General features: G+C 38.9%; 1 protein-coding gene across 1 annotated transcript in view; it reads right to left on the bottom strand.

Moving 5' to 3' along the window:
* Positions 1-420: 420 nt before the first annotated feature.
* Positions 421-21754, bottom strand: part of TMEM45A (transmembrane protein 45A) — a 65802-nt gene continuing 44468 nt past the window's right edge. The window contains exons 2-6 of the mRNA XM_045785351.2: positions 15699-15890; positions 14236-14448; positions 12445-12629; positions 5561-5706; positions 421-1656 (exon numbers count right to left, since the gene is read on the bottom strand). Of these exons, the coding sequence (XP_045641307.1) occupies positions 1563-1656; positions 5561-5706; positions 12445-12629; positions 14236-14448; positions 15699-15888 (828 nt within the window). The 5' untranslated portion in view covers positions 15889-15890 and the 3' untranslated portion in view covers positions 421-1562. The remainder of the gene's footprint in view (positions 1657-5560; positions 5707-12444; positions 12630-14235; positions 14449-15698; positions 15891-21754) is intronic.

A 21754-nucleotide genomic window follows, 5' to 3' on the forward strand; every position in this document is an offset into this window, starting at 1 on the left:
AAGGGCTACTTAGTGCAAGACAAGTAAGAGCTCTGACTTTTTACACAGGTAATCCATAAAATACTCTTCCTTATTTTAACCCCTCCACTATTTCAGCAGAGGGGACAGTATGGAGGCCATGCTATGGTGTAGTGATGACTTTTTACTTTAGAGATAACATCATAACTCCCCCTTCCCAATTCCTCATGGCTTTGCATCCATGTGTCCTAGGGATCATTTCTCTGTCTTCTCTAAAAGACTGCACAGGGGCGCCTGGGTGGCACAGCGGTTAGGCGTCTGCCTTCGGCTCGGGACGTGATCCCGGCGTTATGGGATCGAGCCCCATATCAGGCTCCTCTGCTATGAGCCTGCTTCTTCCTCTCCCACTCCCCCTGCTTGTGTTCCCTCTCTCGCTGGCTGTCTCTATCTCTGTCAAATGAATAAAGTCTTTGAAAAAAAAAAAAAAAAGACTGCACAACTCAGGATGACTGCTGGCTGGCTTTTCTCAGGGGACAACTCAGGTACTACAGAAGGCGATGTCTCACAAAAAGGAGTTTGTCACACTGCTCCTTCTTCATGATGCAAGGGTGAGGTGCAGTTGAATTAAAGAAACATATGGGTGAAACCATATGATAATTGTCTTTCTCTGATTGACTTACTTCGCTCAGCATAATACCCTCCAGTTCCATCCACATTGACATAAATGGTAAGTATTCATCCTTTCTGATGGCTGAGTAATATTCCATTGTGTATATATACCACATTTTCTTTATCTATTCATCTGTTGATGGACATCTCAGCTCTTTCCACAGTTTGGCTATCGTGGACATTGCTGCTAAAAACAGCACAGAGGATCATAGGGGAAGGGAGGGGAAAACTGAATGAGAAGTCGTCACAGAGGAAGACAAACCACGAGAGACTCTGAACTATAGGTAACAAACTGAGGGTTGCTGGAGGGGAGGCAGGTGGGGGTAACTGGATGATGGGCATTAAGGAGGGCATGTGATGTGATGAGCACAGGGTGTTATATGCAACTGATGAGTTATTGAACTCTACATCTGAAACCAATGTATTATATGTTAACTAATTGAATTTAAATTAAAAAAAGAAAGAAAACAATGAGAATGTACCAAAAAAAAAAAAAAAGACTTGAGGTGTTGCGGTGTCTGTACCAAGGTTCCTGCATTCATTTATTTCTCATTGCAGCAACAACAGAAACAAGTGTAATTCCATGTTTCATGAGTTACAGTGGTAGTAAGCCCAGGAAGCTTGAGCATATCTATAAGGCAAATAAAACATTTTTCTTAGCATGGATGTTAACTTTAGATGATCTGGGAATAGTCGCTCTAGGCCCCAAATACCATGACTGATGTGCAAAATGCATTTATCACCCAAAGTACTTACAAACCTAAAAATAAAATATTTGAATTCAAATACTTTAACCAAATTGGAAATACAAACAATATACCAAGAATCATCCTCAGCCGCCTGTTCTCCAAGCAAAAGTTCAAAAAAATAAAACCATAAACAAAAATAACCCAAAAAAGAGAGTCTCATCCAGAAAGACTAAATGCCCATCAAAATCACATCTCTTCTTCAGATTCTTGTTCTCGTTCAGCATTTTTCAGGAGTCCAACTTCTGAGGGGCAGAACCTCTGAAGTCGAGATTTAACCAACCTGAGGAGAATGAAAGGCAACTCATGTTACGCCGTTTAATAAAAACTCAGAACAATGTGTATCTATAATACAACAAACTCCAAATTATCTGTGCAAATGGGAGAGGCAATCCAAAAAAGGAAGTCACTTTTATTTGGTTTTGGAGCTACCTGAAAACTTTTTGTGGATTAAAGCAGGGTGTAAGTAAACAGATGTAACACAGTTTTTAAATGTATAACATGATTATTTAATTAGGCATCAGAAAATGCCTAATTATGCATAGCTTTGATCATTTCTAAAACAAACAAAAGAATCTCTGGTCTGCAGCAAGCCCAGATGAAACCAAGCTCAGCCGAGAACTTTTGCATCAAGTCCACATCTGGCTACATCACTTTCAACTCAGCATTAACTCCTTCAATATACAACTGAGTAGTATCAATAACAACCATTGCCTCATCAAGATCAAGGAGACCAATCAAAATAATTTGCCTTGATTCTTAATTGACTACTGATGTTGCTCCCAATGTCCTCAGCTCTTCAAGGCACTCTTCTCATGAAGGACTAATTTCTTTAAATAAGTTAAATGTTGGGACAGTGTTTGTGTCATTTTTTAGATTCACACAGGTATCTCTACATTGCATAACCTCAATACATGGTAAATAAAATGGATTAACTGTCCATTAATTAGATTCATTCCTGATGGCTCTGTGGAAAATAAAACAAATACATGGCTACTTATTACAAATTAATTGTTAGCAGAGACCCTAGCGACTTTTCCTGTTTCCCACTCTTCCTTTCTGGGTTGTGTCTGCTGTTGTTACAAGCTACCACGCTGAGGCATGTTCAGGCTCTCTGCCCCCTGCCATCCTCAGTATTGGCACATGCATCAGTGGGCACTGAAGACAGATTAAATGCTGGAATGATAAAGAGGAAGTGCAAATAGTTGCTAGTTCCCGGAATGATGTTAGTCCAGAATACTAAGGTTAGGATGTGTCTGAGGTTTTGCTCCCATAAGTTTTCTTCGATTAGTAAGAGAAAGAGCAGAACTGAGACTCTGGGTGTACTTTCAGAGTCTATCTGGAAATCAAACTTCCAGAAGGCAAACCATCATATTCCTGGAATTTGGTCATTTCTATTTTGTTCTTCGAAATGAGTTACCTGAATTATTGCTTAGGGAACCAACCTGAAAGTGGGCATATTTCTCTACCCATAGAGAGGGGCTTTTGAAATAGTTCTATGAATAGTGGTGTTTAAATAGGAAATACAGAGCATCTAATAAAATTTCCAAACATATAAGTCTCTCCTATGAGTTGTCATTTCAGAACTGTAGGTATGGGGCTGAATGAGGTAATCTTTGAACCATTATTCTGGAAAGTTATGGGGCTGAATGAGGCAATCTTTGAACTATTATTCTGGAAAGCTGGGAAGTACAACTTCATTTTTCTGAGATTTGGCTGGTTGTAGTTCCATAACCCAGTTCTGTTTCCATGGTGATCTTTGCACTTTGTCAAACAAATTCCAATATAATGTCCTGAAAATCCATCACTGGTGACTGAATTACAAACTATTCCAATCAAACCCTGAAAAAACAGATTGTCAAAACTCCTTATGATTATAGAACTGAATTAGCCAGCCATGTGACCTCACTGAAAGTTACTGGATCTTCATGATATTTTTTAAGTTATTGCTTAAGTTTATATCAACATACCTCACAACGTGAGCTCTTGTTCTTATATTTCCAAGAGCACTATGAGAGCAAGACTGAAAAGCATGTGAAACATGATTTCCAAACAAATAAAGCCCATATTCATGTAACTCTGAAGCAGATCTATTAAAACAGTAAATGTGTTTATTGAGTACCTGCTATATGTTTGACGGCATGCCAAGACCTGTGCAAAATATGAAAAGGGTATTTTCTTCAAGGTGGTACAATGTAGCTAGCAGATAAGGCTGATGTGAACTGAGTAAAGATAGATCGCAGTTGTTAAAATGGGTAGTAGTGACTAAAGTCCTATACAAACTCATGAAGGGAGATGAGGGCTAGAATTGTCACAGAAGTTTTCACAGAAGAGATGGGCATTTAATTTGGATATGCCAGGTAAGGGGACTGAGTGGTCAAAAAGGTAAAGGCTGAAAAATTCAACATGGACTTTCTGGTTTCTAGAAAACTGTAAGTGGTTAAGAGAGGTCAGAAGCTTTTTGAAACAGGAAGAGACAGTAGTCTTCTTTTGGCACTGGAAGGGAGCTGACATGAGCCAGAGAGGCTCCTTGAATGTTGCCATTATTCTTGGAGGCTGCCCAGCCCTTAAGGAGATGAGGCCCAGATGTCAGCCTAGAACAACAGAGGAAGAAGCCAAATTTCACTCAATGGCAGAGCCAATCTTAACAGCCATGTGCATGCTTTGGAGGAATTAAATAGGACTAATAGAAATCAGTCAACGAGAAGCTAGAATCTCCCAGTACCCAAAGCACTTAGACCTCTAGAAGCACTTAGACCTCTAGAAGATCAAAGTAAGCTGACCCAAAGCCTAGCAGAGACATCTGGAGCTAGACAAGGAAATGGTTCTCTTACTTAGAGACCCAGCACCAAAGCTGCATCAGCAGTGAAGCTCAAAGAAGCACAAAGCAAGAGAGGTGACCTGGGAGAGAAGAGTAGAATGCTAGTTTTTGAAGAGGTTGAGACCCCATTGGGCCTAGAAACATCTACCACATTTTAGGAATCTAGAGAACCTACTAGATGTATACTGCCCAATATGGTAGTCGCTATGGATATACAGATATCTAAATTAATTAAAATTAATGTGGCACTAGGCACATGTCAAGTGCTCAACAACCACATAGTCAAATAGCTCATGGCCACCCAAATGAAGACCGCAGATATAGAACATTTAGGTCAGTGCTGAAGTCTGAAGAATTAAGTGTGGAGCCTGCATGCCTAGTAGTTGGGACCAGCCAGACCCACTGTGTTTTGGTATTAGCTACCTTAAAGACAGACACCATGTTCAGCTCTTTCTATACCTTTTCATCCTTCAACCTGAAACTTAATTCTCACCTGCGAGGAAGCCTCCTCTGGGCTCCAATAGTGCTTTGTTCTACTATTTCCACCTATTGCCCTGTATTTAAATTGTCTATCTCTCCCCCTTAGGGCCTATACCTTATGCATTTTGTGATACAGAAGAAGGAGGAGGAGGAGAACAAGAAAAATAACAAAAAGAACAAGAACAACAAGAAGAAGAACCTCCACTGTGCCCTTATTATGTCCGAAACAATTTAAATACACATCTCATTCAGGTACTATTATTATGTCCATTTTGTAAACAATAAAACTGAGACTTAATGTGGTTACATAATTTGCTCAAAGTCATACAGCTGATAGGTAGCAGAGCTAGAAATATGTGTTTTATCAATCTGTTATATTGCTCTTCATCCATTGTGAAACATTGTATTGGGGTCTAAAAACATGATTTTCAACTGAATCTTACTTTTAGAAATACTAGAGCAAATGTCAAATTAATCATGTACTTAAATTTAATGGGAGACATAAATGTTGGTCAAAAAAATGACACCAAGCTTGTGAATTGCTATGACTGATGTACATGTGGGCAAGTAGAAGGCTCACTGCAGGTATGGAGAGGACAATCTGGAAAAGGAGACAGCATATACAAAGATATGATGGCACAGAAAAGTGTGTTGAAGGGTGACACATAGGTCTGAGACACAGTTGAGTGAGTCTAACTTTAAACAAGCATTTATTCTTTCAAGGAGGACTTCCTGGGTTTGCAGATAATTTTCTACTACATTACCCTGTCTTGTGGAATACAAAGGAATGAAGTCTGCCTTTGAATTTAAAGTTCAATACTTTCAAGTCTTGATGATCATATACCAGGAAATAGAACTTACATGAAGAAAAAAATCACTAACTTACCAAGCGACAAAGGCATAAATCATTCCGATGATGATAAGGTTTAATGCATAATGCCAACAAAAGCATATGGTAAGAAACATAATGTTGTCATGATCCATTGCATCCCATGCAGGACCTCCACTGGGGGGATAAAGGACAAAACCAATCTGTAATTTAAAAACAAAAAGCACATGTTAAAATAATCAGCCGCATTCCCAAAGATAGTACATTTCAAAATGTTTGGTTCTAAGATTAATCTTAACTAAGGTAACTCCAATTATCTGAGATGATACAGATAAGACATCAGGTCTTATTGCCTGCTTTAGTGATACAGATAGAATCTACCAGGCCATATTTTTGAAAAAAAAAATGTTAAGGACATTTAAAGAACAATTTTCGGGGCACCTGGGTGGCTCAGTTGTTAAGCATCTGCCTTTAGCTCAGGGCGTGATCCCAGAGTCCTGGGATCAAGCCCCACATCAGGCTCCTCTGATGGGAGCCTGCTTCTTCCTTTCCCACGCCCCCTGCCTGTGTTCCCTCTCTCACTGGCTGTCTGTCAAATAAATAAATAAAATCATTAAAAAAAAAAGAGCAATTTTCAAAATATGAATAGTAATCATCTCTGTGGATTAGTGGACTTTCAGGGAATGTACCATGTTTCTAAGTTGTGCAGTCTCACCCAGTTATTTCAAAATTAGAGTATAAAGAGGTTTTAAAATAAATAAATGCTCACAGCTAACATTATATTCAACGATCAAAGACTGAGAGCTCTTCCCCTAAGATCAGCAATAAGAGGAGGGTTCACCACTTCAATTCAACATTATACTAGGAATTTCTAGCCAAAAATTAGTCAAGTAAAATAAAGGGCATCCAGATTCTAAAGGAAGAAATGAAAATATCTATATTCACAGATGACATAATCTTATATATAGAAAACCCTAAAGAATATACACACACAAAAAAAACTATTAGAGATAATAAATGAATTCAGCATACTTGCAGGACACAAAATCAACACACAAATTCAGTTGTATTTCTATACACGTGCAATGAACAACCCAAAAATTAAATTAAGAAAACAATGTTACTTACAATAGCATTGAAAAAATTGAAATACTTAGGAATATATTTCATCAAGGAGGTTCAAGACTTGTACACTGAAAACTACAAAGCATTGTTGAAAGAAATCAAAGACCTAAATAAATGGAAATACATCTCATGTTCATGGACTGGGTGATTTAATATTGTTAAGACGGCAATAACACCCAAAGCAATCTACAAATTCAGTGCAATCTCTATCAAAATCCCAATGGTCATCACCCAGTTACCCCACCCCCTACCAACCTCCCCTTCCACAACCCTCAGAGGGCACGTGATGTGATGAGCACTGTGTGATATATGCAACTGATGAATCATTGTAAAAACAAAAAACAAAAAAAACCCATGGTCTTTTTTTACAGAAATGGAAAACTGATCCTCAAAATCATATGGAATTACCAGGAACCCAGAATAGCCAAAACAACCTCAAAAAATAAAAACAAAGTTATAAGACACAAGCTTACTGATTTCAAAAATTACTACAAAAACTGCAGTAATTAAAATAGTGTGGTATTGACATAATGATAGAAATGTGGATTGATGAAATAGAATTGAGAGTCCAGAAATAAATCTATATGTTTGTAGAAAGTTCATTTTTGACAAGAGTGCCAAGGCCATTCAATGGGTAAATAGTAGTCTCTTCAGCAAATGGTGCTGGGACAACTGGATATCCACATGCAAAAGAATGGATTTGGACCCTTACCTCACACCCCATACAAAAATTAACTCAAAACAAATCAAAGACTAAATATAAAACTAAAACCATAATACTCTTAAAAGAAAACATAGAGGGAAAGCTTCATGCCCTGGGATTGGGGATGACCTCTTAGATACTACACCAAAAGTACAATTAATCAAAGAAAAAAATAGATAAATTGGACTTCAACAAAATTAAAACCTTTCGTACATCAAAGGACACTATCAAGAAAAAGGGAGCTCACAGCATGGGATAAAGTACTGCTGTGTCATATATCTGGTAAGGAATTAATACCTAGAATGTATAAAGACCTCCTAAAACTCAACAACTAAAAGACAAAAAAATAAATATTTTTAAATGAACAAAGGAGTTGAAGAGACATTCCTCCAAAGAAGGTATACAAATGGTAAATAAACTCATGAAAAGATGATGAACATTGTTACTTATTAGAGAAATGCAAATCAAAACCACAAGAAGATACCACTTCATACCCACTAGGATGTAAAAATAATAAATAACAAGTGTTAGTAAGAATATGGAGAAATTGGAATCCTTGCAAATTGCTGGTAGGAATATAAAATGGTGCAGTCACTGTGGAAAACAACTGGACAGTTTCTCAAAAACTCAAATGCAGCATTAATTATCACATGATCTGGCAATGCCATTCCTAAGTATATACCCAAAAGAACTAAAAACAAGTATTCAAACAAAAACTCGTAAACAAATGTTCATAGCAGCATTATTAACAATAGTCAAAAGTTGAAAACAACCCAAATGTCTGTCAACTGATGATGAATAAACAAAATGTGGTATATCGATACAATGGGATATTGAACCATAAAGTCAGGATGCACTACTATGTGGCACAACATAGATGAATCTTGTAAACATTATGTTAAGGGAAAGAAGGCAGACACAAAAGGTCACATATTGTATGATTCTGTTTACATGAAATATCCAGAAGAGGTTAATTCATAGAAACAAAAAGCAAATTAATGGTTATCAGGGGCTAGGTGGAGAGTGAAAGAGAATGATTGCTTCAGGGTTCCAGGGTTTCCTTCTGGCGTGAAGAAAATGTTTCAGAACTGAATAGCAGTGATAGTTGCACAATACTGTGAATATACTTAAATGGCACTGAATTATATACTCTAAAACGGTATATTCTGTTATGGAAATTTTATCCTAACAAAAAACAAGATGATAGAGAGAGAGAGAGAGAGAGAGAGAGAGAGAGAGATGGACAAATGATGGACAAATGGGGGGATGGGGACATGGGGGATGGACATATGTCAGGTCTCTAGAAATAAATGAAGTATAATACCAAGATAATTACATGGATAATTGTATGAATGTCCACCATGTATTGGCTAACTATATGTCAGTTACAGTGCTTGGGAGTTTTCCTTACAATGGCCCTTAAATGATGTATTATTATCTCATTTTAATGTATTATTGTCTTCATCATCCAGATAAGAAAATTGAGTGGTTTCATAATTTGTCTGGGATCACACATCTAATAAATGAAAATCTTACAAGAACAAAAAAAAAAAGCATTTAGTCCACAGCATTGAGTGAAACGTTAATTCCATTTCTGTTTGAAATTTCAAATAACCTGAGTAAATTAGGAAAAAACGACTTGGGCCTTAATCACTTGTTCCCATTTCCCGTTCTAAAGAATTCCCTTTAGTTGGAAAGAGCACTACCGTTTGTACCACCCAGTACATGCACCACTAGGAGTGGGGCATCTTAACCTCATTCATGCACATAAACTTCACAATAATTCTCAGTTCTCATAATAACCCCAAGAATAAGATATCATTATCCCCATTCTTCTCATGCTCTCCTTTTGCAGCAACTCATGAAAGGTGACAAAGAAATTGTGTCAAGTAGGTATCTTTTAGGGAGAGTTGAGTGTAATGAACTGTGGACCAGCTCCCCATTTCCTACCAACTGGTCCCACCAATGTCCTTCCAATGCCATCCACCCATCTATCCCTGCTTGGGGAATGATTTGCTACAGCTCCCAGAGGTAAGGGTTAGAGTTGTTGTGGGTTATATTGTGTGCCTCCAAAAGGATATGTTGATGTCCTAACTCTTGGTGCCTGTGAATTTGACCTTATTTGGAAATAAGGTCTTTGCAGATGTCATCAACTTAAGGTGAGGTCATAGTGGATTAGAACTGGCCAGGGGCCCATTTCCCATAGGTTAGAGTTTGAATTTCCTCGTGTTTTACGTCTTATTCTCCAATCACTTATTTCAACACTATTAGCCTTAAACAAGTGTTTGATCTACCGTATCAGACCTCAGACCATTACTGCTTAGTTGGGTCTTTTTGACATCTTTGAATGAACTTTTATCTTTGTTAAAGGCAAGACAAGGCTGCATTTTACTTTGGGCTCAGCAATCTGGGAAGTCATGGGAGGAGTCCCCGGGGCAATTAGTGGGGGTGGGTGATGCAGCAGAAGTTACTGTTCAAAGTAATGGGAAGCAAAGACAGCAGAAGCATCTTCCTCCCCCCTTGATGGTCTCTGCCTCAACTCTGACAATCATGGGAAGGAACTTGGAAATGACAAAGTGCAAAAATGAGCTTTAGAAATATTCTCCCCCAGGCGTACCTGGGTGGCTCAGTCGGTTAAGCATCCGACTCTTGATTTCAGCTCAAGTCGTGATCTCAAGATTGTGAGATTGAGCCTTCCATCCCACCCCCCCCACCTCTAGGGCTCTGTGCTCAGTGGGGAATCTGCTTGAGATTCTCTCTCTCCCACTCCCTCTCCACCTGCCCCTTCCCCCCACTCACACATTCTCTCTCTCTCTCTCTCTTCCTCTCTCTCAAATAAATAAAAAGAAAGATTGATTTTCCCACACTGAGTCTCAGAGAAGCCATGATTCATGGATTGAATGGGCCTGAAGGGTATCTTTTTCTTTTTTAAATTGCATGGTAGGGATAGGTTTTTGTAGAGAGCAAAATGGAGTCTCTCATGTCAAGCAGGAGCTAGGAGATATGGCAGGGACAAGCATCAGCTGATACCCCAGAACTGATAACGAGCAGAACCAGAGGAGTTCTGCAGTTACCCAAAACCAATTAATTCCCTTTAAAAAGGGAAGCATTTTGGCAGCAAACTGCCCAACTTTTCATAGCTGACCCCCCTTCATGTCTGACCACTTAAAAAAGGCAACTGCTGCGGAAGGCTCTGCCCAGCTGATCCCCAAACAGAACAGAGATCCTTCTCTGCTTGAACATCAGAAGCACTAAGTGCAGAGAGCGGACCCGGGCCAGACCGAGACCTTATCTTAACTGCGCACCCACAGACTGATAGTGCGTTTATATGGTGAACTTCCTACACCCTTCTGTTATCTTGCTCGTTGTGTTGTTTGTCTTCTGTCTAGCTTTGGGTGCTGCGTAAGAAGCCAAGTTTAACCACATGGTGAAATGTCACTGAGTCTGGAATCCTGAACCTGCTTTATCATTGTGATTTAACTTGGCTTTATGATTGAATACAGCTGACACTGTGGAAAGACACAACTCAAGTGCGCTCCTTCATCGCGTGCTCATGACAGTTTTTGAGAAAACGTATCTGACTGTAGTGAGGTTTGGGAAAGAAACTATTTTTATAGGTTGGGAGTGTAGTTCCCTCTATGTTTGCCTATTATGAGTTATAAAAAAATGGCCAATCTGAACATTTGCCTCATACATTTTGCATCTCCTTATTTATGGTTCCAAGAGTCTAGGTGTGCTAATCTGTGTACATATTGTTTATGCACTAGTATTAACCACCTGTGGACAAGTAGAGAAGAAAAAAAATACGATGAAAAGCACATCATAATGTCATATCAGCTTAAGACAGAGTTTTGGCCATTAACATTCATATACCACACATAGCATCGAAATAAAAACAAAATAAATTCACCTACGTCTCTAGACATTTTTGTTTCGCAGGAATCTGAGGGTGGGGAGAGGTACTACAGTTAAACCTTCATTTCCTGCCAGTGTGTGTGTTTGCAATGGTATTAAATGTTCATTTTTCTTCAAGCCTCCAAACGTTATTTAGTCTGGCCACCAGGTAAAAAAAGAAACTAGTCTAGACATACTGATAGATGGAAAAGATTTTTTAAATAGTCACAGATTTATGCCCAAAGATTTTTAACCTCATAGCGCTTTCCTAGAAAAGCTTTTGGTAAAATATGAAAACATTATTTCTCCGCCAAAAGGGACAACATTAGGTCAACCTATTCTCACTTCTGACAGCCCATGCTTCTTCCCTCAGATTCTTAATCGATCATTAATTATTAATGGAACACTAATTAGTTTGCAAATCCCTGCAATAACCTCATCCCAAGTTCCTGCCTTCTGGTGATGCAACGTCTCCTCGAAGAAGTCACCCCCTATTGAACCCCGTTCACCGTTCATCTCAGACTTTCCTTACATCTATATGAGCATATTAGATTATGATTTACCGGTCTCTATGAAACATAAGTTCACTAATTGGAATACATGTTTTTGACAACACGCCACGGTTAGGTAATAAACAGGGTAAAATGGAAAGAGCCTGGGACTTGGGGTCAGACAGACCCACATTTAGATCCTAGTTTCATTACTGTACGAATCTGGGATAGTCATGTGGTCTCGCTGAGTCCTGTCCGTAAATTTGGGATGACAATACCTAACTTCCAAGTCACTGTGAGGACAAAAGGAAGCAACATGTACGTAATCGTCCTGTAGAGTGGCTGGCACATCATCGTTTCTCAATAAGTAATCATTTCCTCTCCTTCCTGCCTTTCATATGTTTCTCAAGCTTATCACTCATTAGGCTGTAAACTGCTTTACTATTAGCACCTGCTGCCCACAAAAAGCAATGGTTCAGAAGGCCTACATTATGGATATTCCGGTGTGTGCTGAAGATGAACACACCCCACTTCCTTCCCGGCGGCTCTGCCAGCACTCCCACCAGGGCTTCTGGGCTACTCAAAGAAACATCACCTCTCCAAGACCCACGTTCTCGCTACAGGCAGCACATCAGAAGGAAGTCTCTGATTCTAGATCAAAATACCCCATGAAAGAGAGGAGAGTGCGATGGAGATACCAGATACATTCACCGGAGGCCCCGACTCACCTGCCAGAACCAGCTCCCCTGAAGCAGGATACAGCTTGTCCGAAGAAGTTCCACAGTGATATTGGTCCGTATGAAGAGCTCCAAGAAGGCAATCAGTCCTGCCACAAAGACGGCCAAGACCAGCAGCTGGTGTACAAAGATGTCCAGCATTTCCCGGCCATGAGTGTGATTGTACATGACAAAAGCTGATAGAGAGGGAAAAAATAGTTTCTCTTTTTCAGTGAAACCAAGGGACATCCACCATTTCTCTCCCTCGCTCTCTCCCTCTCCCTCTCCCCCCCTCTCTCTCCCACCCCACAGAATTTTACACACACACACACACACACACACACGTACACACACCAATTTGTCCAAAATATCAAGTGCTCTCTGCTTCCTACAATAATGGAAACTTCTAGCATTTTTGGAGTCATCACTACCTCTTTTTTTTTTTTTCAAGACTTTATTTATTTATTTGTCAGAGAGAGAGAGAGCACAGGCAGGGGGTGAAGCAGGCTTCCTGCTGAGCAAGGAGCCCAATGCAGAACTCCCACAGTCCTGGGATCATGACCTAAGCTGAAGGCAGACACTTAAGCGACTGAGCCACTCAGATGTTCCGTCATCACTACCTCTTAGGATAGAGATCTATCACTCCTTTTCCCTGTCTCAACCTTTATTTTCTTGTCTAACATACCATGATGTTTTTGACTAACTATATTTCAAAGCATTTTCTGTGCAGGAGGATGAATAGTAAGTGTAACACCCAAGAGTTACGGTGAATACACAGATGAATGAGACAAATCCTCCCCTTAAGGATTTCGGTCCATTGGAGTAAGCAAATATGTATATATGTAAGCAAATATGTATATATATATATACACACAAATCATAAGAGTGGACTTTGATGGGTATGACAAGATGCTCTGGAAGCTCCCAGAAGTAGTAACTACCTATAGTTTTTAATCCCATGAGCAGATTCCAGCTTTATCTTCGACCTTTTCATGTAGATGAGGAGGAAAGGATGTTCACTCAAAATGGTAACACCCTGAGATACTGAAAATCTTGCTGTTGGTTGTTGATGCCCAACTTTTAGTTAGCCTTTGTTCTCAGGGAGGGGTTGGCAAAAGTCCTTATCTTCAGATGTGGGAAGGAAGGTAGACAGTTAGGAAATGACTATCTCCTGATAAATTGGGGCTTTTGTAGTTCTATAATCAATCAATTCCTTACAAATACAATAAATGAAAACAAATGACTGAACACCTGTTTTCCCTACACAGTAACAGGGACATCGACTGAACAAAAAGTGTTTTTCATTAGTCTCTCAAAAATAGGACCTCCTATTTTTAGTGACTGATTTTTTGACCCTACTTATCAGGTAATGGTGGAGTTTCACTATATCAACATGAAAAAAGCTAGTTAGCAGGTTAGTAGGTTGCTGTGAGTGGTCTCCTTGTTTCAGGACATTCATGCTTCACTACCTTGAGCTCAGTTTCACTTGTTAAAAATGGAAATAATGATTCTCTCCAAGATAACCTAGAGATAAATAACCATGGTAGGTGGTTCTTTAAGAATGATGTGAAATGTGAATCAAGCACATCAAATGTCGGTGCTTGTCTGGTTGTACTGTATGAGTCAGTAGAAAGGGAAAATCCTTGGCGTCCTAAGGAGGACGTCTGACTACCTCACCATGGCCCAAACAGATGGCCCAATTGATCAAGGCAGCACCAGTACACCAAAGCAATATTATTGTACAGGGCTAGACACGTGTCCAAGGATAGCGAAAGGTATAGGAACATACTCACTTATACTTACCCTCCACAAATAAGGCATTTGACAACATTAACTTGGTTAAGGAGGTGGGAAGTGAATTGATGATAAAACATAAGACATTTGCCACACCCAGCAGCCCAAAGAAGAAATACATGGTGAAATGATGCCAGCTCAGGAGTTCAACCCACTGGCCCTCTTTATAGTCATATAAGGCCAAGTGGGGCCCTCCAGTAATAAATTGCTCTCCAAGCATGCCTGCAAAAGAACATATCACAGTTTTAGCAACCCTCTCCATGACTTCACAAAGAAAGCAGGAAGATGCAGAATTAACTTCACATGGCTTAGTCAAATCTAATGATGCTGATTCTTCTTTCTGGGCTGTTCCCGAACAGCTAAGTACTGGTGCTTTAGGCTGCTTTTATAGGTTCAAATACGGGTTTGGGTGATCAACTTTTAGTTAAAGATAACCAATTTAGTAAAGCAGCTAGTTATTTCAGATCTTCAGAGCTGATCATTTCAGTTCTTCATAGTCCTCTGATCAGTTCCACTGATGGTCTTAGTTCCCGTTTTCATCTAATGACTAGATAAACCCTACAAAGGTTGATTACTTCCTTCTGACACATCATGCGTCTTTGGGTAGCTGCCAGGAAGTGGAGAGTTGTACTTGATTCAGAATCAAAATACTAGAGTTCAGCTTTTCCCCAATTAGGGATAACTGAGCAAACACAGGTTATAGCGCGTGATCTAGTCAGTTACAGGAACAGTAAAACTTCCTTTAAAATGCCGCCTTATGTGTCGATCTACGGAATTTGGCAAGGCAATTCCTCTCTTTTGGAAATGGTGGTTCTGTAATTTCGTGTCCATAGCAAAGACGTATTGCCATGAATAAAGCATGAAGAAATCCAAAGGCAAATGAGAGAGTTCTGCCTTTCACAAGGGAGAGGCTACGGTGGAATTCTAAAACCACAGAAAATTTCCACAGAATCTTATAGTCAATGAAAGGCCTTAGAAGTCATCTGGCCTAACTTCCCTTTTCAATTTAGGAATCACACAAAAAGGATGAGTGTTGAAAGTAAGGTCTTCTTCAGCCTGACGCCTCTGTACAGTCTCACCAGCAGCAACAACCTCTGACTGAGGTTTTCCCACAATAACTTGATTATTCTAGCATCATTTTGAAAAAATGGTTTCTGACAAAGTTTACTCTTTCAGAGTAAATGATATAAAATTATCAGAGGTTCCAACTAATTCAATAAAGGAAATTTGCCTTGAGTAGGCAGGCAAGTTAATACCTATGACTGACTCATTAAGGAATAGGCCTTTGTATAAACATGAAGTGTCACCTTCTAACAAATGATATCAGATAGAAATTACAATTAGAATATGTGTTCAGAGATATTTTTTAATAAAAATTCATTTTAGCAATTTCTTGATTTGATATTTAATTTCCTCTTTGTATATAAAAATACCCAAAAGGAGAAAACAGAACACAGAAATGGTCCACTCACCAGTGATAGCCATGCCAATTATTACAATTCCCTCAAAAATTTCTATTCGTTGGAATAATGCTTTGGAGCCAAGGTAGGAAGTCCGTTTGTGCTTTTTGCAGGCATACTTCAGAATGCACTTGATGGTCCACCAAATACCCATGATAATGAAGAAGGTTCCAGGGAGGGCATGACCTTTGAAACTCCCCATGTCTACCAAGATAAGAACATATAGAAGATGAAGATATTTTGTTTCCAGAACTTAGCCAAAACATCGCTCATTCTCATAAAATACACTATTTCTTGATGATTATGGATATACCGTTGATTTAAGAGGAGTCAATATTACTGTCAATCACTGCAATACCAACAATACCAACAAGAGAAAAATTCATATTCATTGAATGCTTACCTTGTGTTAGGCACTATGTCAAGTGTTTTACACATAATCTCTACCCTAATTTTTACAACATACCCATTTTCAATTGGGACACAGATTTAGAGAGATAAGTGACTTGCCCAAATCTCACAACTATTAAGCAAGTGTTCTGTTGTTTTTAATAGGGAGCTCATGGATTTCTTAAAATGATAGCCTGTGCAACACCATATAGTTACACTTTAAGCATATTTGGAAGAAAGTAATATGAAAGTTTTACCTGTATGTTTAAAACTTGAAATGATATAAAATTGCCTATAATTTTTTAAGTAATTTCAAAGTATCAAGCATCAGAGTATATAAAAGATACCATTAGTGCTCATCAAATATTCAAGTGCTCCTCTACAGACTTTTCCCAGCCTCTTCTCCAGGTGACTCAAAACCATGTTTCTAAACAGTATGGAGGTACCTCAAAAAGTTAAAAATAGAACTACCTTACAACCCAGAAATTGCACTACTAGGTATTTCCCGAAAGGATGCAAAAATACAGATTCAAAGAAGTCCATGCACCCCGATGTTTATAGCAATATTATCAACATTAGCCAAACTATGGAAAGAGCCCAAGTGTCCATCGACTGGTGAATGGATAAAGAAGATGTGGTATTTTTTTTACAATGGAATATTACTCAGACCTCAAAGAGAATGAAATCTTGCCATTTGCAATGATGTGGATGGAACTAGAGGGTATTATGCTAAGTGAAACAAGTCGACTTAGTCAGAGAAAAACAAATACCATATGATTTCACTTATATGTGAAATTAAAGAAACAAAACAGATACACATAAGGGAAGGGAAGGAAAAATAAAATGTGATAAAAACAGAGAGAGGGGCAAACCATAAGAGACTCAACTATAGAAAACAAACTGAGGGTTGCTGAAGGGGATGGTGGGATAGGCTACATGGGTGATGGGCATTAAGAAGGGCCTTGTTGTGATGAGCACTGGGTGTTGTATGTACGTGATAAATCACTAAATTCTACTCCTGAAACCAATCCAACACATATGTTAACTAACTTCAATTTAAATAGAAACTTCTGAATAAAAGATTTTATTATACCTAAACAAACAAACAAAAACCATATTTCTAGTTCTGGTCAATGGACTATGGCATTTGTCATTTCCAGGCTGAGTGAGTTAAGACTCACTTATGACCCCTTTAACTCTCCTTTCTCCTGCCTTGGCAATCTTGGCATGGCTTATCCACAACATAGTGGATGGCCAACCAGTCTGCTTCAGATTAATTGTGCTAAGTTATAGAACCTTTAAGGCTTACAGAGTTTAACCCAGCCTATCCAGATGGATACCAAGCCAAATCAAATTGTTTACACAATTGTTACGTTTACATGGTACGGCAAATAATAAAGAGAAATACCCTCCATTTTTGGTCAGTGTTACAGAAAATCAGTCTTGAATTATATGAGCAGCACTTTGTTCAAATGTACTGTACCATCAACAGAATAATGAAGACAGAATGCAGAATCATCTTTATGAATCTCACACAGTAGGCCAGATGTAGGAGAACTGATGAAAGGAGATTTCATGTTTCCCCTGGCTCAGCAGAGGGCTTTATCTCCTTATATCCCAGTGGCTACTGGGCATCTCAGGTCAGGGAAGACCCCTTTGGGTTACTTTCACATCCTTCGCAACTGTGAAGTTTCAAGGGGGAACTATGAAGTTAACCCAAACAGTAAAGGTCTGTTAAATTTCCAGTCAAGCCCCCAGGCGGACATTTTGGAACACCCCTGAATCATCCAAACCTTCTGGGAGACTCTGACTCAGTATAGTTGACTCTTGAACAGCACAGGGTTGAACTGCTCCAGTCCACTTACATGCAGATTTTTTTACAGTACATACTGGAAATGTATTTTCTCTTCCTTAAGATTTGCTTCATAACATTTTCTTTCCTCTAGCTTACTTTATTGTAATAATACAGAATATAATTATATAGCATACAAAATACGTGTTAATTGACTGTTTATATTATCAGTAAGGATTTCATTCAACAGTGTCACTAAGTTCTCCTGTTTGTCTTGGTTTATGAAGGCACATAGTATTGAAAAATGCTTTTATGTGGGATTGAAAAATACATCCAGACTATAAATTATTTGTATTTTTCTGGAGAAGAATCTGATATGTTTTAAGAAGCTTGGAAGGATTTATATTCCTTGGTACAGGAAAACCATTTCCAGGAATTATCCTAAAGTTATAACTGGAAATACAGGCACCAAATTAAAAAGATACATTGTCTAAAATCAAGAGAATGATTTAAAAAGTTTTGCAGCCACTTAAAGTTTTCAAATAACTTAAGTAATAGGGGATATATTTAGTGAAAAGAATAGCATTTTTCAAACCTGAGAAGGGGCTTTGGATTCAGGCTGACTAGATCTGAATCCCAACCCTACTATTTGCTAGCTACGTGACTTGGGCAAGTTATTTAACTTCTCAGTGCCTCTGTTTCCTTTTCTGTAAAATGGGACAAAGAACAATACCTACTCCTAAAATTAAAATGCATTTCTCCAAAGCAAATAACCCACAGTAGTATTAAATAAGCTTATGTTATCCTCAACCCACCTCTAACTAGAACAAAAGTAAAATTAAATGAGAAATTGTGCTTGGATAATAAGTGCTGAAAAGCAACAAGCATCTATGTAATTCTCTTGGCAATCATTCATGTAGTGCTTGTAACATTTCTCCTGCTATTGTTACTAAGGTTACTGCAGTCTTCTGTAGTTTTTTAATTCCTTCGCTGTATTTAAAGAATAAGCTTCTTGAAAGCAAGGACCATAAATCTATTCTTTCTACCCACCCACCCCATAGAGCCTGGATAGCATCTTATACACTATAAAGTTCTAAATTAACAAGAGTAACTAAGGCCTTCTTATAAGATCACATATTTATAGAACATCTCTACTCTGATGTCTCAAACTTCACTCATACTCAACATACCCACAAATAGAACTAATCATCTTATCTATCCACCCACTACCAGGAAATAATTTTTCCCTACTCACTGATTTTGTTAACACCACCACCATTCACTTAACTTGCCCAAACTCAAAATATGAAAATCATCATAGAGGCCACTTATGTCTCTGAAAATTAATGGATTATTAAGACCTATTGCCTCTACTGCCTTATATCAACACTCCCTCCCCAAATTTGGCTGACTCCCCTTGCTGTTTCAATTTCATCTGCTTAGGGAAATCCTCCGTGATGGCCCAGAGAGAAGACCCTCTTATACCTTCTCAAGGTACCCAGTTCTTATTTTAATGGGTTCTTTGTGTGATTCGTTTTGAAGGTCTGTCCTCTTCATTAGCCTCTATGTCCATCACTATTGAGAGCCTGTGTAGCAGTCAACTGGGACCTCAGACATTAGGAGCCTGGGCTAGCCTTCATTTTTTATGCCCCAATAAATTGAAAAAAGGAAAAAAATGCCAAACTCTTTCCTCAGAGTTACAGAAACCATGGTTGCTTTTCAATGCTTAGATTTACCTAATAAATACCTTCAACACACATGTAAAACATACTGCCTATGTTGGAGCTACCATGAAAACTTAAATTTGGGGCCCTTCTTAAATGTATGGCTCCGGCCAAATAATCTTCCTGATGCACCTCCATGACCAGCATTATAATAGGTTCCTGCTGCCCCAAAAACTAAGTGAACCAATATATCTCAGCACAGCCACTGGGATGTGATAGGGAGGCAATGTAAATAAAGGTTGTTGAAGAGGGATATGAGGTGATCAGGTAGGGGAAGAAATGAGGCATTGCTCCTACCTCAGTTATAGAACTCCTGACTTTAGCCTTTTATTCTGAAACAGTGTGATGGCTCAATTGTTTTCTGTTTAAAAAACCTCAAAGAAAATGAAATCAGGGGCGCGTGGGTGGCTCAGTCGTTTAGCGGCTGCCTTCGGCTCAGGGCGTGATCCCGACATTCTGGGATCACATCAGGCTCATCTGCTGGGATCCTGCTTCTTCCTCTCCCACTCCCCCTGCTTGTGATCCCTCTCTCTCTGGTTATTTCTCTGTCAAATAAATAAATAAAATCTTAAAAAAAAAAAAAAAAAAAGAAAATGAAATCAAAGCAGGCTTGCTGTATTTGCCTGGCTAAGGGACCTAACAGACCCAGTTGCTCCTGGCAATGAAAATGGTATTCAGTTTATTTCACTTCCATTGTGGAGAGGAGAAACTGCTCAAATCCTCAAATATCACTTCAGTGTGATCTCCGAGAACACCATTATCCATAAGTCTACCTTTTATTCCCTGCTCTACTATTGCCTGAGGTTGCAATTTAGGGCTCATTAAAGCCACGTAGTCCAAGTTTGAGCCAGTCTAAATCCAAAGACCAGACACGTTCCCCTTGGAAGGAGAATGCAGGACTTTTCTCACCCACAGAGCAATTATACTTGCCAGTCAACCAGCAGAAACCTCAGGAAAATCACCAGAAGAGGAAACAAAAAGGTCTTTCCTCCACATCTTCCTTGCCTGATCTTGCCAGTTAAAATCATCTCATGGGGAACGTCGTTCACCCAGGCCGGAAATGGTGGGCTGCAAGATTCAATCACCAGCTTTCAGCTGCAATTTATCCTAAAAACTCATACTCCTCCCCGAGCCAAAAACAACAACAAAAACAACAAAAACAAAACCGCCTCTATTCCTAATGATACCAAACATCATCTTCTGGGCTAATGACAAGCAATGACTCCTGATACCCTTTTGACCTCTTTTTTTTCTCACCGTCCTCCAAACTTACATACTCATCCACCCCCTAAAGGGAAATCTTTTTGAACTCTAGTACTTAGAGATAATATTGGACAAATCCCAAGATCTAACTTAGGTGTCAGGTGTTAATTCCCAGTGTTACAGCCACATAAATCACAGACCAGGCCTGTGCACAGAAAGAGGAGAGAACTCAAAATAGCTCACAGAGATTCTACAGTGTTCTTGATGGAATCTCAACCAAATACTAACTTCAATATAAAATGAATGCCATGGGGAAAACTTGAATTAAAATTTCATCTTGAGCCACCACCAAAATAAAGTATTCCTAAATATTAGTGACTCATTTCAAGGCACATTTATAAATCCCAGTGCACTAAACAAATTTGAACTGTTTCTGGAACTTCACTTTACCATTTGCTTGAACACTCAAAGCAAAGTATAGACAAGCATTTGTAGCTTTAAAGTTCTCCATCACTCCATATCAGTATATTTTCTACCAAATTTCAACTATTTCAAAAGAATTTTCTTAGTTAAATTATCCTTACCTTCACACTTTCCTCAATGTCAAGTCCAACTCAATTCTCTTCTCCCAAGAACTTATAATGGTTCCAGCTTCAAGAAGGAAAAGCAGATACTGACTGGTCTAAATCTAATTACTCTCCTTCTTAGAGACTAAACCAATGTGCTTATGTTTTTCCAGCATGAAGGCAACAGATAAACCTTCAGAATATGTCACAATGCCTTCATAAATGTAAATCTTGGGGCCACACCCTTTTGAAATCCTACTTCATGTCCAAACATTGTGCCATAGAGTAGTTCCCAAGAAGACTCACCTTGCCACCCACCCACATGACCACTAGCCTCAGACATGTGTTCCCTGCTGTGAGAACCAAAACCCAATAGAGCATGTGTGATCATTG

This window comes from Ursus americanus, chromosome 4, assembly GCF_024610735.1.
Source record: "Ursus americanus isolate L20-20 chromosome 4, mUrsAme1.1.p, whole genome shotgun sequence".
In the NCBI taxonomy this organism is placed as follows: domain Eukaryota; kingdom Metazoa; phylum Chordata; class Mammalia; order Carnivora; family Ursidae; genus Ursus; species Ursus americanus.